At 46.5% G+C, this 14515-nt stretch overlaps 1 protein-coding gene across 1 annotated transcript in view; it reads left to right on the plus strand.

The window, feature by feature from the left end:
- Window positions 1-14515, plus strand: part of CDH13 (cadherin 13) — a 1052304-nt gene that overhangs the window by 922082 nt on the left and 115707 nt on the right. Inside the window, exon 9 of the mRNA XM_024125020.3 lies at window positions 13003-13185. Within this exon, the coding sequence (XP_023980788.1) occupies window positions 13003-13185 (183 nt within the window). The remainder of the gene's footprint in view (window positions 1-13002; window positions 13186-14515) is intronic.

Raw genomic sequence — 14515 nt, forward strand, 5'->3', positions numbered from 1 at the left:
GCCTGCGCGTCCGGAGCCTGTGCTCCGCAGCGGGAGGGGCCGCAGCAGTGAGAGGCCCGCGTACCACAAAAAAAAAAAAAAAAAAAAAAAAAAGAAACCCTAAGTTAGATTAAAAATACATTTAGGAGCTAAAAAGTACTATTGGTCAGGACACCTCTCTAAAAAGTATATTAGTCAGGACACCTCTGATTATACGTGACAGCAAGTCTAAGTAGCTTTAGACAACAAGGGAAATTTATATTGTCAGAAATATTATTTAGCAAAACTAGTCTACTCCAACGACAGCAACAAAAAGCCCAAAAGAACAAAGTTTATTTCTCTGGTCACATTCCTTGTAATTGATGTGCACCCTTGCAAACTTCATTTCTGTGTTCTTTCTGCCTGTGTTCATCATAACAATGTGCCTATACTGCTTATTATGTGTCTGGCATTCATCTTGACGTTTATAAATATTCTCAATCATCATAATAATCCTATAAGGGTAGGGACTATTATTTTTCTCGTTGTGCTGACGAGAAAATCAAGACACAGAGAGGTTAAGTGACTTGACCAAGGTCACACAGCCAATACGTTATAGAGCTTCAAGGGTGTTAAACATGAGTAACTTTCCATCATTCATTCTTTTCAACATGAAAGATGGCCATCGGGGCACCTCTCTCCCCACACAGACTTCTGGTGTGACTCCACCCTGGGATCACAGCCCAGAAGGGACAGAGAATGATTTTTCTAATCCTTCCCCTCTCGCTGGGTCTGATTCCCAAAGGAATGATTCCCATCTCTTCTACCTGTGGGACTCAGATGTTCTCAGAAGCACCGCAAGCCACCTCTGGGAAGAAATATGCAGAGGTGCCGATGGGAATTACAGTTGGTCCCATGGGGTCTATTTGAAACAGGAATCAATGGTGCAGACACAGACAATGGATTTAGAGCAGTTACTTCTGACAACGACATTTGGGATTTAAATATAAATTGGAAGCTGTAAGGCAATTCCATGTGTGAATTTGTACAAATCCCTTGTAATGAAAGCAGAAGGTTTCTCGTGTCCTTATTTGTATTGGGGCGTTAGCATCAGGAGCCTAACCAAATGTGTCGATTTTCCTACCGCTCAGGAGATGAAAGATGTACCTTCTCTAGTTAGAAACAGCTGCAAGGGGCACGCATGGAGCAGGGCTTGTTCTCCGTGAGCTCCGGGGTGTCCGTCTCATTTCTGCATTAAGCTGAGCAATACCGCCTGCAAATAGGGGAAAGGAGGCTACTTGAAGTGGGTTAGTCAAAGGAGATACGGCGCCCATAGATCCCCCTTCTTCCCAGCCCCTCCTGCCATTCAAAGAGGGAAGCTGCATTCTCAAACATTGCCTTTCCTCACCTGGGAGGGGGCAGTGAGCTCTGAGAAGCCGGCAAACGGTACATGGCCTCATATGTTTAAAAGGTGCCACCCAAGCACTGTTTGCATATTGGTGAATGACTTAGATCTCCACCACATTACACACAGAGTCACCATGTGACCCAGCAATTCTGCTCCTAGGTATCTGCCCAAGGGAATGAAAACATACGTCCACATAAAAACGTGTCCGTGAATGTTCAGAGCAGCATATTCACAATAGCCAAAAAGTGGAAACAGCCCACATGTTGATCAATGGAAGAATGGTTAGATAAAATATGGTCCATCCATGCTGTGGAATATTATTCAGCCAGTAAAAGGAACAAAGTACCAACACAGGTTACAACAGGGATGAACCTTGAAAACAGTATGCTAATTGAAAGAAGCTAGACACAGGAGACCACATATTGTATCATTCCATTTCTATGAAATTTCCAGAATGGAAAATCCATAGAGACAGAAGGTAGGTTAGTGATTGTCAGCGGCTGGGGTTGGGGGGGTGGGGTGATGAATAGGATGACTGCTTAATGGGTACAGGATTTCTGTTTGAGGTCATGAAAAAGATAACCTCCAGGAGATAGCCCTGTGATTTCATTGGCAAATGTATTCCGTTGGTCCGTTAGCAGCTCCTATAGATTCCTGGAGCAGAGAACTGTAAGAAATCTCAAGGGTCCCACCAGTGGTATCCTATGGCACTCCCAATGCCGGCTGGGACCCACACAAGCTAGAACAGGTCACAACGATCTTTTTAAAGTTCGATCCTAACACTAGGAGGGGGCCTTCGGAGTCATTTCAAGCAGCTGTTCTCACTTCCTGGCCATTCATCAGAACCTCTGGGGGAGTTTTCAGAAATGCAAATGCCTTGGGCTTCCCTGGTGGTGCAGTGGTTAAGAGTCCGCCTGCCGAGGCAGGGGACGCGGGTTCGTGCCCCGGTCCAGGAGGATCCCACATGCCGCGGAGCAGCTGGGCCCGTGAGCCATGGCCGCTGAGCCTGTGCGTCCGGAGCCTGTGCTCCGCAACGGGAGAGGCTGCGACAGTGAGGGGCCCGCGTACAGCAAAAAAAAAAAAAAAGAAAAAAAGAAATGCAAATGCCTAGGCCCTACCCAAGGAGAATCGCTGAATGTGGGACCTCAGATCAAGAGTAGTTTTCAGGTGATTCTAATGTGCAGTCAGCGTTAAGAACTCCTCTCTAGCCTGATACCCTACACCTCAGGTAAACAAACTTAGACTCAGAGAAGTTACAGAATTTACCTGTGAGTTAGAGGTAGATCAGAACTTGCCCCATTTCACTGAATTTTCCACACCTGTAAATTTGCAGAATTGCATAAACCAAATTCTAAGTCTTTGGAGCAGACCACGCTATTGTTCCTAAAGAAAAGTCATTCTTCATCCAGATTCAGATGTTTGTGTCGAATGCGTATCCCTGCAGAAAATCTCTTTGCTTCTCAAAATTAAACTGTTTTTCAGTTATCTCATCAAATGTACAAATGTGTTTTGCCTTTTCTTTCATTTTTTTAAAAAAGAGAAACTCAAGAGAAGGAGAGATATTAATATCAGATGAAATAAAGTTTCCACTCTGGGCATGTGGAGAAAAAACAATGCAGGCATATCTGCTCCTTGGTTTTTATTTTTCTCTCACCATCACATGTAATATTTATTTCATCAGTTCCCTAAGGCAGTGATTTTCAAACTTCATTTCAGCAGCAAAACTTTTTTTTTCCAAGCCAAATCTTAGACAAGAACGCTAATGTACAAAACGGATAAAATATATCTAGCAGATTCCTCGGGCAGTTTCAGTCTTTCTTGTTTAGAGGAAAATACGTGGTACATTCGTGGGACTCCTGCACCATCTCTCAAACACTCTTTGTTCCAAGGAACATAGTTTGAGAACCATTGCCCAGCTGTATGATTTTTCTGCCAGTCTTCAGTGGCTGTGTGTTCTCATTTTGTTTTGAGGACAAAAAGATATATTTTAGTATTTGAGTCTTCCTGAAAACTCACTTTTTAGCTGCAATATGCATCTGTAATTGGTAAATTCGAGGAGCTTTGGTAGGCGAGGTCACGTGGAGGAAGAATTGCGTAAATAAATTTGGTGGACCGTCGGGCCCCCAGCAAGCCAGAACCTGGCTGGGCATCTTCCTCCAAAGTCAGGTACCCCGCACTTCCTCTGTGTCTGCAGCAACCGTGGAAACTCCTCCTAGGAAATGAATCAATACAGAAGAGAGTGCACTGAGTCGGGAGGCGGGGATAATTCCTCCCGGAGCATGAAGTGAATATTGTTTCCCTCTCTTGCCTGTTGGCTCATCCCCCGGCACCTGTAGAGCTGGGAGGCTGCGTGACACTTGGTCTTTCCTCTCGTTGGAACAGGACCCCAGACGCAGCCCCCCAGGCACGTAGCTCTCCTCCCGGCCCGGGGGTCCCTGGGGTGGGGGGGTGGGGTCCCATCCACTAGGAGACGTGTGCCTCGGCTCTCCTGGACCAAGAACCACACTGCCTGGCATGCCAGCAACTCTGGAGAGCCCTCCCCACTCAGGAACATGTTTCTTTGTCATCGAGCTGCTATTCCTTATTATCATTGAACTGTTTCCACATTCAGCTTTTCTGTTTCCTCACCTGTTTAGTAACAGCGTGTGGCATACTAAACATAAATGTTTAGTAACATTTAACTGAGAAGACTCTCGTAACCCGTGGAGAAGTCTAATAGGCCAGTCTCCAACTGTTCTTTACCACGGCTACAAGGGACTCTCTCTCCCCATGATAGAAATAACTTGCAAATACTTTTAGTAAAGCATCCGGCACAAAAGAAAAACACAGTAATTGTCAGTAGAAGAAATTAATGTTAGTTGGATCAGGAGAGGACTTTGATTCTGTTCCCTTAAAAAGAGTTTTTAACTTTTAGCAACAAGCAGTGAAATATTTACAGATTCAGTGATATGTCTCGGATTTGCTCCAAACAAGACAGGAGTGGGAAGAAGTGGGCGTGTGGATGAAGCACAATGGGGGCAGAAGTTGAAAAGCTCTGAAGCCTGATGATGGCACATGGGGTTCATTACTTCATTCTGTCTGCTTTTATAGCTGTTGGAAAATGTCCATAGCAAGATGTAAAAGAGAAAAAGAAAAAATATTTGAGGAAACATCTGTGAAACCCAAATCTTTATCAAAAGGACCACATTTACGTCCTGAGAATGATAGACATGCATCCACCACAGCTGTTTTCCCAGGCCTCCATTAGTTGCAAGGAGTAGAAACCCACATGAGACGGCTGGAGAGCAGATGGGGTTGCTGAGAGGCACGGGAGCATCCCCACACAAGAAGCACAGGGAACCTCAGGCGAACAGGACCAGGACTGGGAAACTAGTCAGAGATCAGGGATGCTTCCTTATCTGTCTGTCTCTGAGGGCCCCCAAGATCTCTTGGTTTTTCTTTCAGTGTGTCCATTCTTGTGCTTCTCTATGCATCTATTCGTTCATGTCCAAATGACAAAAAATGGCCGCTCCATTTCTCATCTACTCAGAAACTTAGCATTTAAGGACCCTTTGCTCTCTGATTATATAGCCTCTATTTCTCTGAGTTCATATGCTTAGAGAAATCATCTGATCGTTCATGAAGCAGCCAATAGATTGGTGACTTGTGAGTCCAGTGCCACTTCTGGGTCCAGTCAGCTCTGGCAACGAAAGCTGGGATTGTGTGATACAAATGGCACTCTAGTAACACTCTTTTCAGCAGGAGCTGGGGAAGGTATAGTTTCCTCAGATGTTTTATTTATACAGGCACCCTGAACTAAATCTACTCAGATACTTGAAGAATCTTCAGAAACCAAAGACTGCCGTCCACCATTAGAATGTTATCATCTCTGGCATGTGACGTACAATTTAGTTCACTTTCCTTTTTCTCAGTGAGACTAGAGAAGAACTGGTCATTCCTATCGTGAGGCCCTCCAGCACATGTACACTGTCATCTTCTCCCCTCGGGTTGTATTCTATAGACAAAAATGATCCCCAAGTTGAATGTCTAATTATCGCGCTCTCACTTTATGAAAGAGGTGGTGTTGGGCATTTTCGGAAACAGAGACAAGACCCATCTCACGGTTGATAGGCACACGCCCCAGGCTGCCTCCACATGAGAGGGCGGGGAAGTCTCTGCTCACAGTTGCTGGAAAGCCCAGCTCTAGCATCTGCTTTACGTCTTCTCTCTGTGAACTGTCTCCCATGGACATTGAACACCAAGGGGCTGACACCACTCTTCATCTTCAAAGAGAAAACGATATTTAGAGAAGAGAGAATGTTGACTAGTTGGGAAATGAGTAAAAGATGCTCACCAACGTCTGGGGCTATTGTGGGCTGTTGGGTTCCCGAATGGTCCCCTCCCATCTTGGTATTACTTCGGGGCCTGTCCATGCACATCCTACTGGGACATGGCTAGGGAGGGACTCAGTGGGTGCAGTTGTCTTGAGGGCTAGCTGATGAGCAGACCATGGTTCTCAGCCAAGTAACCTACAGTTCCTTGTGGGGCTCTGCTGTTCATCACCTCGTATACATAAAGCCTTCTTTAAAATACTGAATAGGGCTTCCCTGGTGGCGCTGTGGTTGAGAGTCCGCCTGCCGAGGCAGGGGACGCGGGTTCGTGCCCCGGTCCGGGAGGATCCCACGTGCCGCGGAGCGGCTGGGCCCGTGAGCCGTGGCCGCTGAGCCTGCGCGTCCGGAGCCTGTGCTCCGCAACGGGAGAGGCCGCAACGGTGAGAGGCCCGCGTACCGCAAAAAAAAAAAAAAAAAAAAAAATGCTGAATAAACTCTATACTTACTAAATTTGTTATTTAAATATTATCTATGTTATGTGCACTTTATATATATAATTACATTTTATATTTTTATATTATATGTATTTTAAATATTTTACATTATATTACATATATTTAAAGTACACATAAACATTAACTGTAAGCTGAATCAAAATGTCCTCCTATGTTTTCTTCTAAAACACCGATTGTTTTACCTTTCACAATTTCTGTATGGTGTGAGGTCAGGAATCAAGATTCTTTGTTTTTTCCACATGGCTAGCCAATGGCCCCAGCACCATTTATTAAAATGACCATTGGCTGTAAACTAAGTCACGTCCAAACATAGATGCAGCCTGGGATGAATGACAGTGGACAAATGGTAGAAAACGAATTGTGTGAGCAAAGCGTATAAAGAAAATGGGGTGATCAGGAGGGAATGTGTCAGTCTGCTGAGCTGTAAACCCATGAGGGGAGAGGAGAGTGTCCCTCTCATTTACTGCTGTACTTCTTGTGCCTGGCAGACCCCCTGACATGCAATAGACATTTAATGACTATTTATTTAAATGAGGTGTTGCATCTTTCTACCCCAGGATGACTCCTAATCATAGATAGAAGGAAACCAGATATCTGATGCAGCTATCCCTTCTAAATGTGGGTGTCATAAGTTAACTTCATTTGTCTTGGCGATAAAGATCAAGACAAAGATATGCAAGTTTGTGAGTGTCAGGTATACACGGCTGAAGAGCAAAGAGCTTCTTCCACACCCACTGAGGGAAATAAGCTATCTACCCAAGACAACCACATTGGAAGGCAGACTGTGATAAGAACAGAAAGAGTCACAGGGGTTTGAGCCATATTCTCCAATTTATTAGTAAGAATTTCACATGATAAAGAATGAAATCGATCATCATCACCATTGCTAACAAATACTGATTCCTTACTCTATGCCAGGATCCTTAAATGTATGATCTTATTTATAGCAATCACAGTTTCTACCCATTAGGCTATCAGCAAGAAATTAATTTTTTTCCAACAAGCTGCATCGTTTATGTAAATACAGACTCATAAAAGTGCTTGCAAGTTCAGTTTCTGTTGATGTCTCCCTCACCCTTTTATCCTCACGAATAGAAACTGAAGTGTGTAAAACTTTCCGCGACCTTATCTTTTAATTTTTCCAAAGCCAGGGCCCAGATGACTCTATCCCACCTTTTCAAGTTCAACATCAATTCTCCATGAAACCCCAGGGCTGGCAGCTCATGAACCTGGACTCCAGCGATCAAGCAGGCAGGCTTGCATGGGTCCTGTCCCTTAAAGTCATCAGCTGTCGCTTCCCCCCGACCTGTGGCTTTCTGGCCTGCTGATCGTTATTTCCATCTTCCAGGTTAAGCTGAATGACCAGCTCTTTGCTCTGTGAGGAACAGTGTTCATTCTCAGTGTCAATTAAAATGCAAGTTACTCTTCCCCTGGTGACGGATAACCTTTGTGTCAAGTCCAAGTAGTCTCTTCCTAAATGTCCATCACAAAATTCACCTCACCTTGGCCAAGAAAAGGAAATGAAATAACTCAGTTCTGAACTGAGAGGAGAGAGCTAATGCAACTCAGTATGTCCCAAGCCAGCCGCCCACACTGATTGTGTAAAAACACGTTTTGCATCTCGTATTTGATTTGCTGCACAGTTTAACAGAAAAGTAACTTTATTTTTTTCCAATTAAATGAAGTAATGTTACAATCCGTAATTCCTCCTGCTCTAGTATGGTAAATTAATGTCTGTCTATTGTTTTTAAATCACAGAGTGAGCATTGCTACAGAAATATAACATGGTACTGTTTCATTTTAATCTACTTAATTTTCCATTCTTGAATTACGTAATGCGGTTAAACATTGAATAGAATTTATAGAATGAGTGTTTAATTAAGCAATAATGAGTTTCTAAATGGATGCTCAAGGAAACTGGCTTTATAGTTTATGCAAGAATCAGATAATGGTCTTAACAAAGACTATAATAATTGTGTTGAATGTTTTCTATATTTAAAGATTTTTTTTCTGAATTCTCCCAGGGGTAGATTTAAACATGATCCTGTTCCTTGATTAGACTTCACTTGGCTCTCAAGACAAATTCTAAATGCCTTTCCCTGGCCCACAAGGCTGTGCATAATCTGACTCAATTCTCCTCTGGAGTCCAGTAGCAAACAGTTCTCGCCGAGTTCTCCTTTGCTCTCCAGCCACACCCACCTCCCCTCTGGTCCACAAATGCCCCGTGCTTCCTTCACCGCTGGCCTTTGCACCTGCTGTTGCAGATGCCAGGAAGACTCTCTCCCCTTTGATCTCACTAACTCCTCTTCTTTCGGTTCTCAGGGAATTCTTCCCTAATGACCCTCCCTAGACTGGGTCAGGCACCACCCCCTCTCACCACTCCCCTCAAGCTTCAGGCTCTCCAAGAACTATGTTATTTCTTCCCCAACACTTCACATATTTTTATAATTAAACATATGCCATGTCTGTTGTCTTGTTTACTAGTGTATCCCTAGAATTTATTTTTTTATTTTTCTATTTTTTAAAATTTAATACTATATCATGCGTGGTACACAGAAGACGCTTGACAAATATTTTTTGGCTGGCTGGCTGGAATATGGATGGATGGGTGGATGGATGCATGGATGCATGGATGGAGGATGGATGGAGGACGGGTAAGTGGATGGAAGGATGGATGGATGAATGGAGGATAAATAAATGGATGGATGGGTGATGGATGGTAGGTAGATGTGGCTGTGGACACATTACTACATCTAAGGATATATTAGGGTCGTAAGGCATGCTGTGAGAATTTCTAAAACATTATCACCTTCCCATTCCACTTGGACTCATTTGCCCACACACTGAAAAGGTATTCTGCACCAGCCTCTTGGTGGGTGTCATGAAAAGTTGTCATGGGAGAAACTGCACAGGTTTTTCTCACCTATACATGGCCTAAATATTAATTTGACAAATTCATCCATCCATTCAGAAGATCTTCATGCGTCCAGCACTGTGCTGTGTACTAGGGACCCGGCGCCATAAGCGCATGCCTAAACTCCTAAGATCAGCAAAAAAAAAAAAACAGCTAATTTTTTAGGGTCAAAGAAAATTTTAATTTTTTTCCTCACATCAGGGGAAAAAAAAATGAAATTTTTAAAGCCTATGAAAATCAAGTGCGGTAGGAGGGACCAACAAATGTAACGTACCCAGTGTCTTCAAAAGTCATAAGGCATCCCTGGTAGAGATGTTCTGGAGAACAAGGGAGGTCAACCCATCCCTCCTGCCCTGCACCATCCAAGCAAGTGGCAGAATCAGGCATCCATCACCATGCCAGTCTCTCTTAGTCTCACTCCTGCATAGCTTCATCCCTTCACATTTCCTCTCAGTCCTCACCTTTGATGCCAGACCCCATTTCCTATCTTAAGACCATTCATTCACTCAGCAGACACCTACTGTGTCCCTTCTATGCACCCAGCATCATGCAAGGGGTGGAGAGAAAGCCCTGAACAAGACAGGCACACATGGAGCCTCCAGCCTCCTCAAATCGTGATCTGTTCTTATAGTGTCTTCCTCTCAGCAATGTGACATTCACCTGCCTTGACAAAGTAACTTCTCACCTGTGGACTGGATATAATGGCATTCGCACCTGACTGATGGTTTCCAGCATCCTCTAGTCTTAGCACTCCCAAACCCACTGAATTGTCTGCCTGGTGTCCCAAGGTACAGGTGTCAGAACAGCCACAGGGACAGGTTATGAGCCGAGGTCTGCTGTGATCAGGAGGGACAGAGAATCAGTCCTCTGGCTCTGGACCACGGCAGGGGGTGGAGGACTGGCCTAAGCAATGGGACTCTTGAGTGGGCATGAGTATTAGAACTTGTGGAAGGCAGACGTAACTGGAGAGTCCGCGAGATTTGTATCTGACCTTTGGTTCCCTCAAGGACTTCGGACAAACCTCTTCCTTCCTTCCTTCTCCGTGCCTGTTTCTTTATCTGCCACCCGTGGGATTGGATAGCACGTGTGTCCCGCTCCCGGACACATGGCAGGCAGCAGTAGTTGATCACAGCTCTCCTTCCTACTGATCCCACATGGCGCTGCAGGCCCCTCAGCATGGGACCCAGGCAGCCTTGCAATGCACCAGGGCAGGCTCTCACATGCTTACTTTGGCCATTCTTGACCTTGAACTCTCATGCTTCTTTATCCAAACTACATATTAGAATTATCTGGGCAGGTCAACAAAACACTGAAACCCACGCCTTACCCCAGACCAACTGAATTGGAATAGGGTTATTTTTTTTTTTAAACAGTGTTTTTACAAAGCCCTCCAGGAGATTCTAACAGGGCTGGGAACCACCAGTCTAGATTTCAAGCTCAGGAATTCGATAATTTTTGTGATAAGGGGGGAAAGATAGAAGTTAGGCCTAACTTAAACAAGAATCAGAGGAATCAGGTCAAAATAATTGTCTCGTGGAGCTGTTTCTGTGTGACAGTATCCTCCACTTCCCCCTCACTCCAGCTCCTTTCCATCCAGTGTGCATGTTCTAGGAATTTCCCAGCACCCCTTGTAGGGAAGGGAAACAGCTCACCCAGGTTTGCTGAGTTGTGATAGACAAATCAGTTCCCATCCTCATCCTGTCTCCGCCAAGGCATCAAGATTATGGCTTGTGATTAATGGTTTGCAAGTCAGTTAATCAGCCACTGCTTTTGAAACCTCATTTCTCAAATTACTTGTCTTTGAACATAAGGGCTTTCTGACATCCTCTTACTATCTCTAGATTCTCTTTCCTACTAATTAAAATTCCAGGATATTTCTTCTTCTTGTTGTCAGCTTATTGGTATTACTTGCATATAAAATATTTGCAAACAGATTACTATTCACCAGTAGTGTATCAGAGGTAAGCACCAAAACAATACTTAATGTTTCCAGCTCAAAACAATGTGCTAATGATGGCTCGTGACATTCTCTCTCGAAGCTGATTTTTCATTTATTGATTTATTTTTCACCACACTTACTTGCAACAAATATTTGAGAGGTGTTACAATAAAAAAACAGGTACAAGAAAGCTCCAAACAATTGATTTATATGTTTCTTTAGAAAATATGTTTCCTTCCTTTTAAAGTCATGCTAGGCGTGGGCAAGGGGTGGGAGGGTTGAAATTGGCTTGCTTCACTAAGGAAGATGCTATAATTGAGCAGAGGCTCTGGAGTCAAACACTGGGGTTCCAATCCCCGTCCCTCCATATATGAGCGATGGCGGCGTGATTATCTGGTTACCTTGTAGTTTAGGTTTGGGTGAGGCTGTAATAGGGGCGGGGCGGGTGCACAGCCGTTACCACGCAACCGTTACCGCGAGACCTTAAGCACAGGAGCGTTAGCAAGAGACGCTTAGAGTGGCAGTTAGAGGTCGCTCCGCCGACGGTCCGCGCGGGGTGGTCCTCCTGGCAAGAGGTAAGAGGTGGATCTCCGTGTGGTAAGAGGGGGACGGCGGTCTTCTCCCTGGAGCCCTCCAGGCCCTCCCCGGCCTCAGGCGGTGGGTGAGCTGGGGGGCCCCAGGACGGGCTGGGGGCTGTGCCCCGCAGAGCTCCAGAGCCCTTGCCATGGCCGCCCACTGGCCGGGCCTAGGCCTTGAGGCCGCGGGAACCTCGCTCCCATCCCCTCCTCCGCTACCTAATGGCGGCGGCGGTCTCCCTGGCTCCCTGGGACCCGGCCCGCTCTGCCCGAACCCTTGGGTGGCCTGAGGCACCTGAGGGCCGGCGGGGTCCTGGGTGCCTGGCTCCCTCAGTGATGACGGCTGGGCGGGGTCTGGGGACCTGGCCCTGAGGGCGCTGCCAGCTGAGATCTGCCTCTTCAGCCGGGCCTGGGCACTGGCGGGAGGACCCAGCCTGGGTGCTGGACAAACGCTCCGGGGCAGGGTAACTGGCCCCCGCGGGGACCCCCTCCTCTCAGCCAGGGCCTGGACCTCAGAGGGCGAAAGTTGAGCCTTGGGACCTTGCTCTTTCTTGTCAGAACAGAGAGTAACATTTGTTTTGGTGGAGGTTTACAGGAACACCGTGACCTGCCGGTGACCTGACCTCAAGTACAAGGGATCCGGCACCAAGAAGTCTGCAACAACTAAGCACGCCCCTCCCTCACCTTTCCTGTCAAAGGGCTTCGCTGAAAGCTTTCAGGAGTTCAGGGTTTTTAAGGCATTTTTAAGGCATCTCCTTGCCTGGCCCTGCAGTAAACCTTTCTCTGCTCCAGGCTGCGACGTTTTGGTATTGTTCGGCCACCCTGGGCACACAGATTTGCATTCATTAACAAGGCTACAAGAACAAATGCAAACAAAAATGCATAAGGGCTCAAACTCAATACAAGTTTGTTTCTCATTCAACAACAGTTGAGGACGGGCTCCCACCCACCTCCATGTGGTGACTCAGGTACCCAAGCTCATTCCCTCTTGTGGCTCCACCTTCCCCTTGGGTCTCCTGGTTGTCTGCATCCAGGTAGATAGAAGGAAAGGGGCCCGGAGAAGAGGCACGGCTGTTCTCTTAACCCTCAGCCCAGGTGAACCCAGGCCAGCCCCGGCAAACACCACTTCTGCCCACATCCTGTAGGAGAGAATTCAGCCTCGTGGCCCCGCATAAGGCTGAGAGAACCTGAAGCATATCATCTGTTGACACACACAGCATCGTGAAATTCCTCTGTTAGTCTTTATTATTTAATGAGATGGTACGGGTAATGTGCCCGGTACCAGGCATATGGTAAGAGTGCCATCAATGGTCTTCACTATGGTTTTTTTGTGTGTGTTTTTTTCCCCAAAATAGTGACAGTAACGGTCTGCTTTGTTTGCAGTTTCAAGCCACAGTTGAGGAAGGAGCCGTGGGAGTTATTGTCAACTTGACAGTTGAGGACAAGGACGATCCTGCCACAGGCGCGTGGAGGGCCGCCTACACCATCATCAACGGGAACCCTGGGCAGAGCTTCGAGATCCACACCAACCCGCAAACCAACGAGGGGATGCTCTCCGTCGTCAAAGTAAGGGTGCTTCCAACTGCTCCTCCCTCCCCGCCTGAGCACCCAGGGCCCCAGGTCGAGGATAAACCAGCCACTGTCTCCTCCTCCTGGAATTAAAATGGGAAAAGCCTTCAGCTGAGGGGTGTGCTTGTACCCTCATGGCTATAAAACCAAGTTGTTCTACAGGTTCTGGAAAACCTAAACTTCTGTGTAACCTTAAAAAAAAAAAAACTTAATTTTTAAATGAGATTCTCCATACACTTGATAATGAATTATCAAAGATATGCAAAAATGGGACCTGTGAAGGTTTTCTAAAGATCCATGGTCAGATTGTGCGTTATTACAGTTCTTCTTAGTCTTTCTTAGCAGAGTCTCAGTTACTGTCAAACAGAGCAGATAATTACGCACACAGGATGCTTCTCCGTGCAAAACCGCCTGTGAGCACTGCTGTCCAGCAAGCTGACCTCTCTCTGCTACAGGGGGACCGAGAAGGATAGTGACTATGGTGTAACGGGAGGGCTCAGAAATGTGGGAGGGCGGGGGGTGGCTGCAGAGCATGCGAGGCTGGTGGTCCCTGTGTCCTGGAGGAAGGGATCCGGGAGGTTCTGGGAGAGCTGCTGCCAGACCAGAACGTCCATCGGAACACAGCTTCTTTTCTGGTGGGTGCAGCCATTTGCCTGAAAAGCAGGGAGCAGTCGTGTGTATAGTAATCGTATTAGTGGACCAAGCAGGAACGTTGTTACCTACTCCCTGTGTGCCCTCGGCCAAGATGCTTAATTGTTTTCTGTGCCTCGGTTTCCTCATCTGTAAAATGAGGATGATGGTACAACCCACTGCTCCAGGTTGATGTGAGGAGTTCACAAGCTAATATGTGACTGGCACGTGGTGCCTGTGTTCGTTTCCTGGGGCTGCTGTAACAAATGACCACAGACGTGGAGCCTGTGGACCACAGTGCAAATTTAGTCTCTCACAGTTCTGGAGGCCAGAAGTCCAAAATCAGTTTCACAGGGTTACAGTCGGTGGGGCTGGTTTCTTCTGGAGGCTCCGGGGGAGAATGGATTTCCTCGTCTTTTCCAGCTTCTGGAGGTTGCCTGCATTCCTTGGCTCATGGCCCCTTCCTATATCTTCAAAGCAGCAACCCAGCATCTTATCTCTCTCTGACTTTGACCCTCTGCTTCCATTGTCACATCAACTTCTTCCTTTTTTTTTTTTTCCCCCAGTACGCGGGCCTGTCCCTGTTGTGGCCTCTCCCGCTGCGGAGCACAGGCTCCGGACGCGCAGGCTCAGCGGCCATGGCTCACGGGCCCAGCCGCTCCGCGGCATGTGGGATCCTCCCGGACCAGGGCACGAA

The sequence above is a fragment of the Physeter macrocephalus genome, chromosome 17, assembly GCF_002837175.3.
Source record: "Physeter macrocephalus isolate SW-GA chromosome 17, ASM283717v5, whole genome shotgun sequence".
In the NCBI taxonomy this organism is placed as follows: domain Eukaryota; kingdom Metazoa; phylum Chordata; class Mammalia; order Artiodactyla; family Physeteridae; genus Physeter; species Physeter macrocephalus.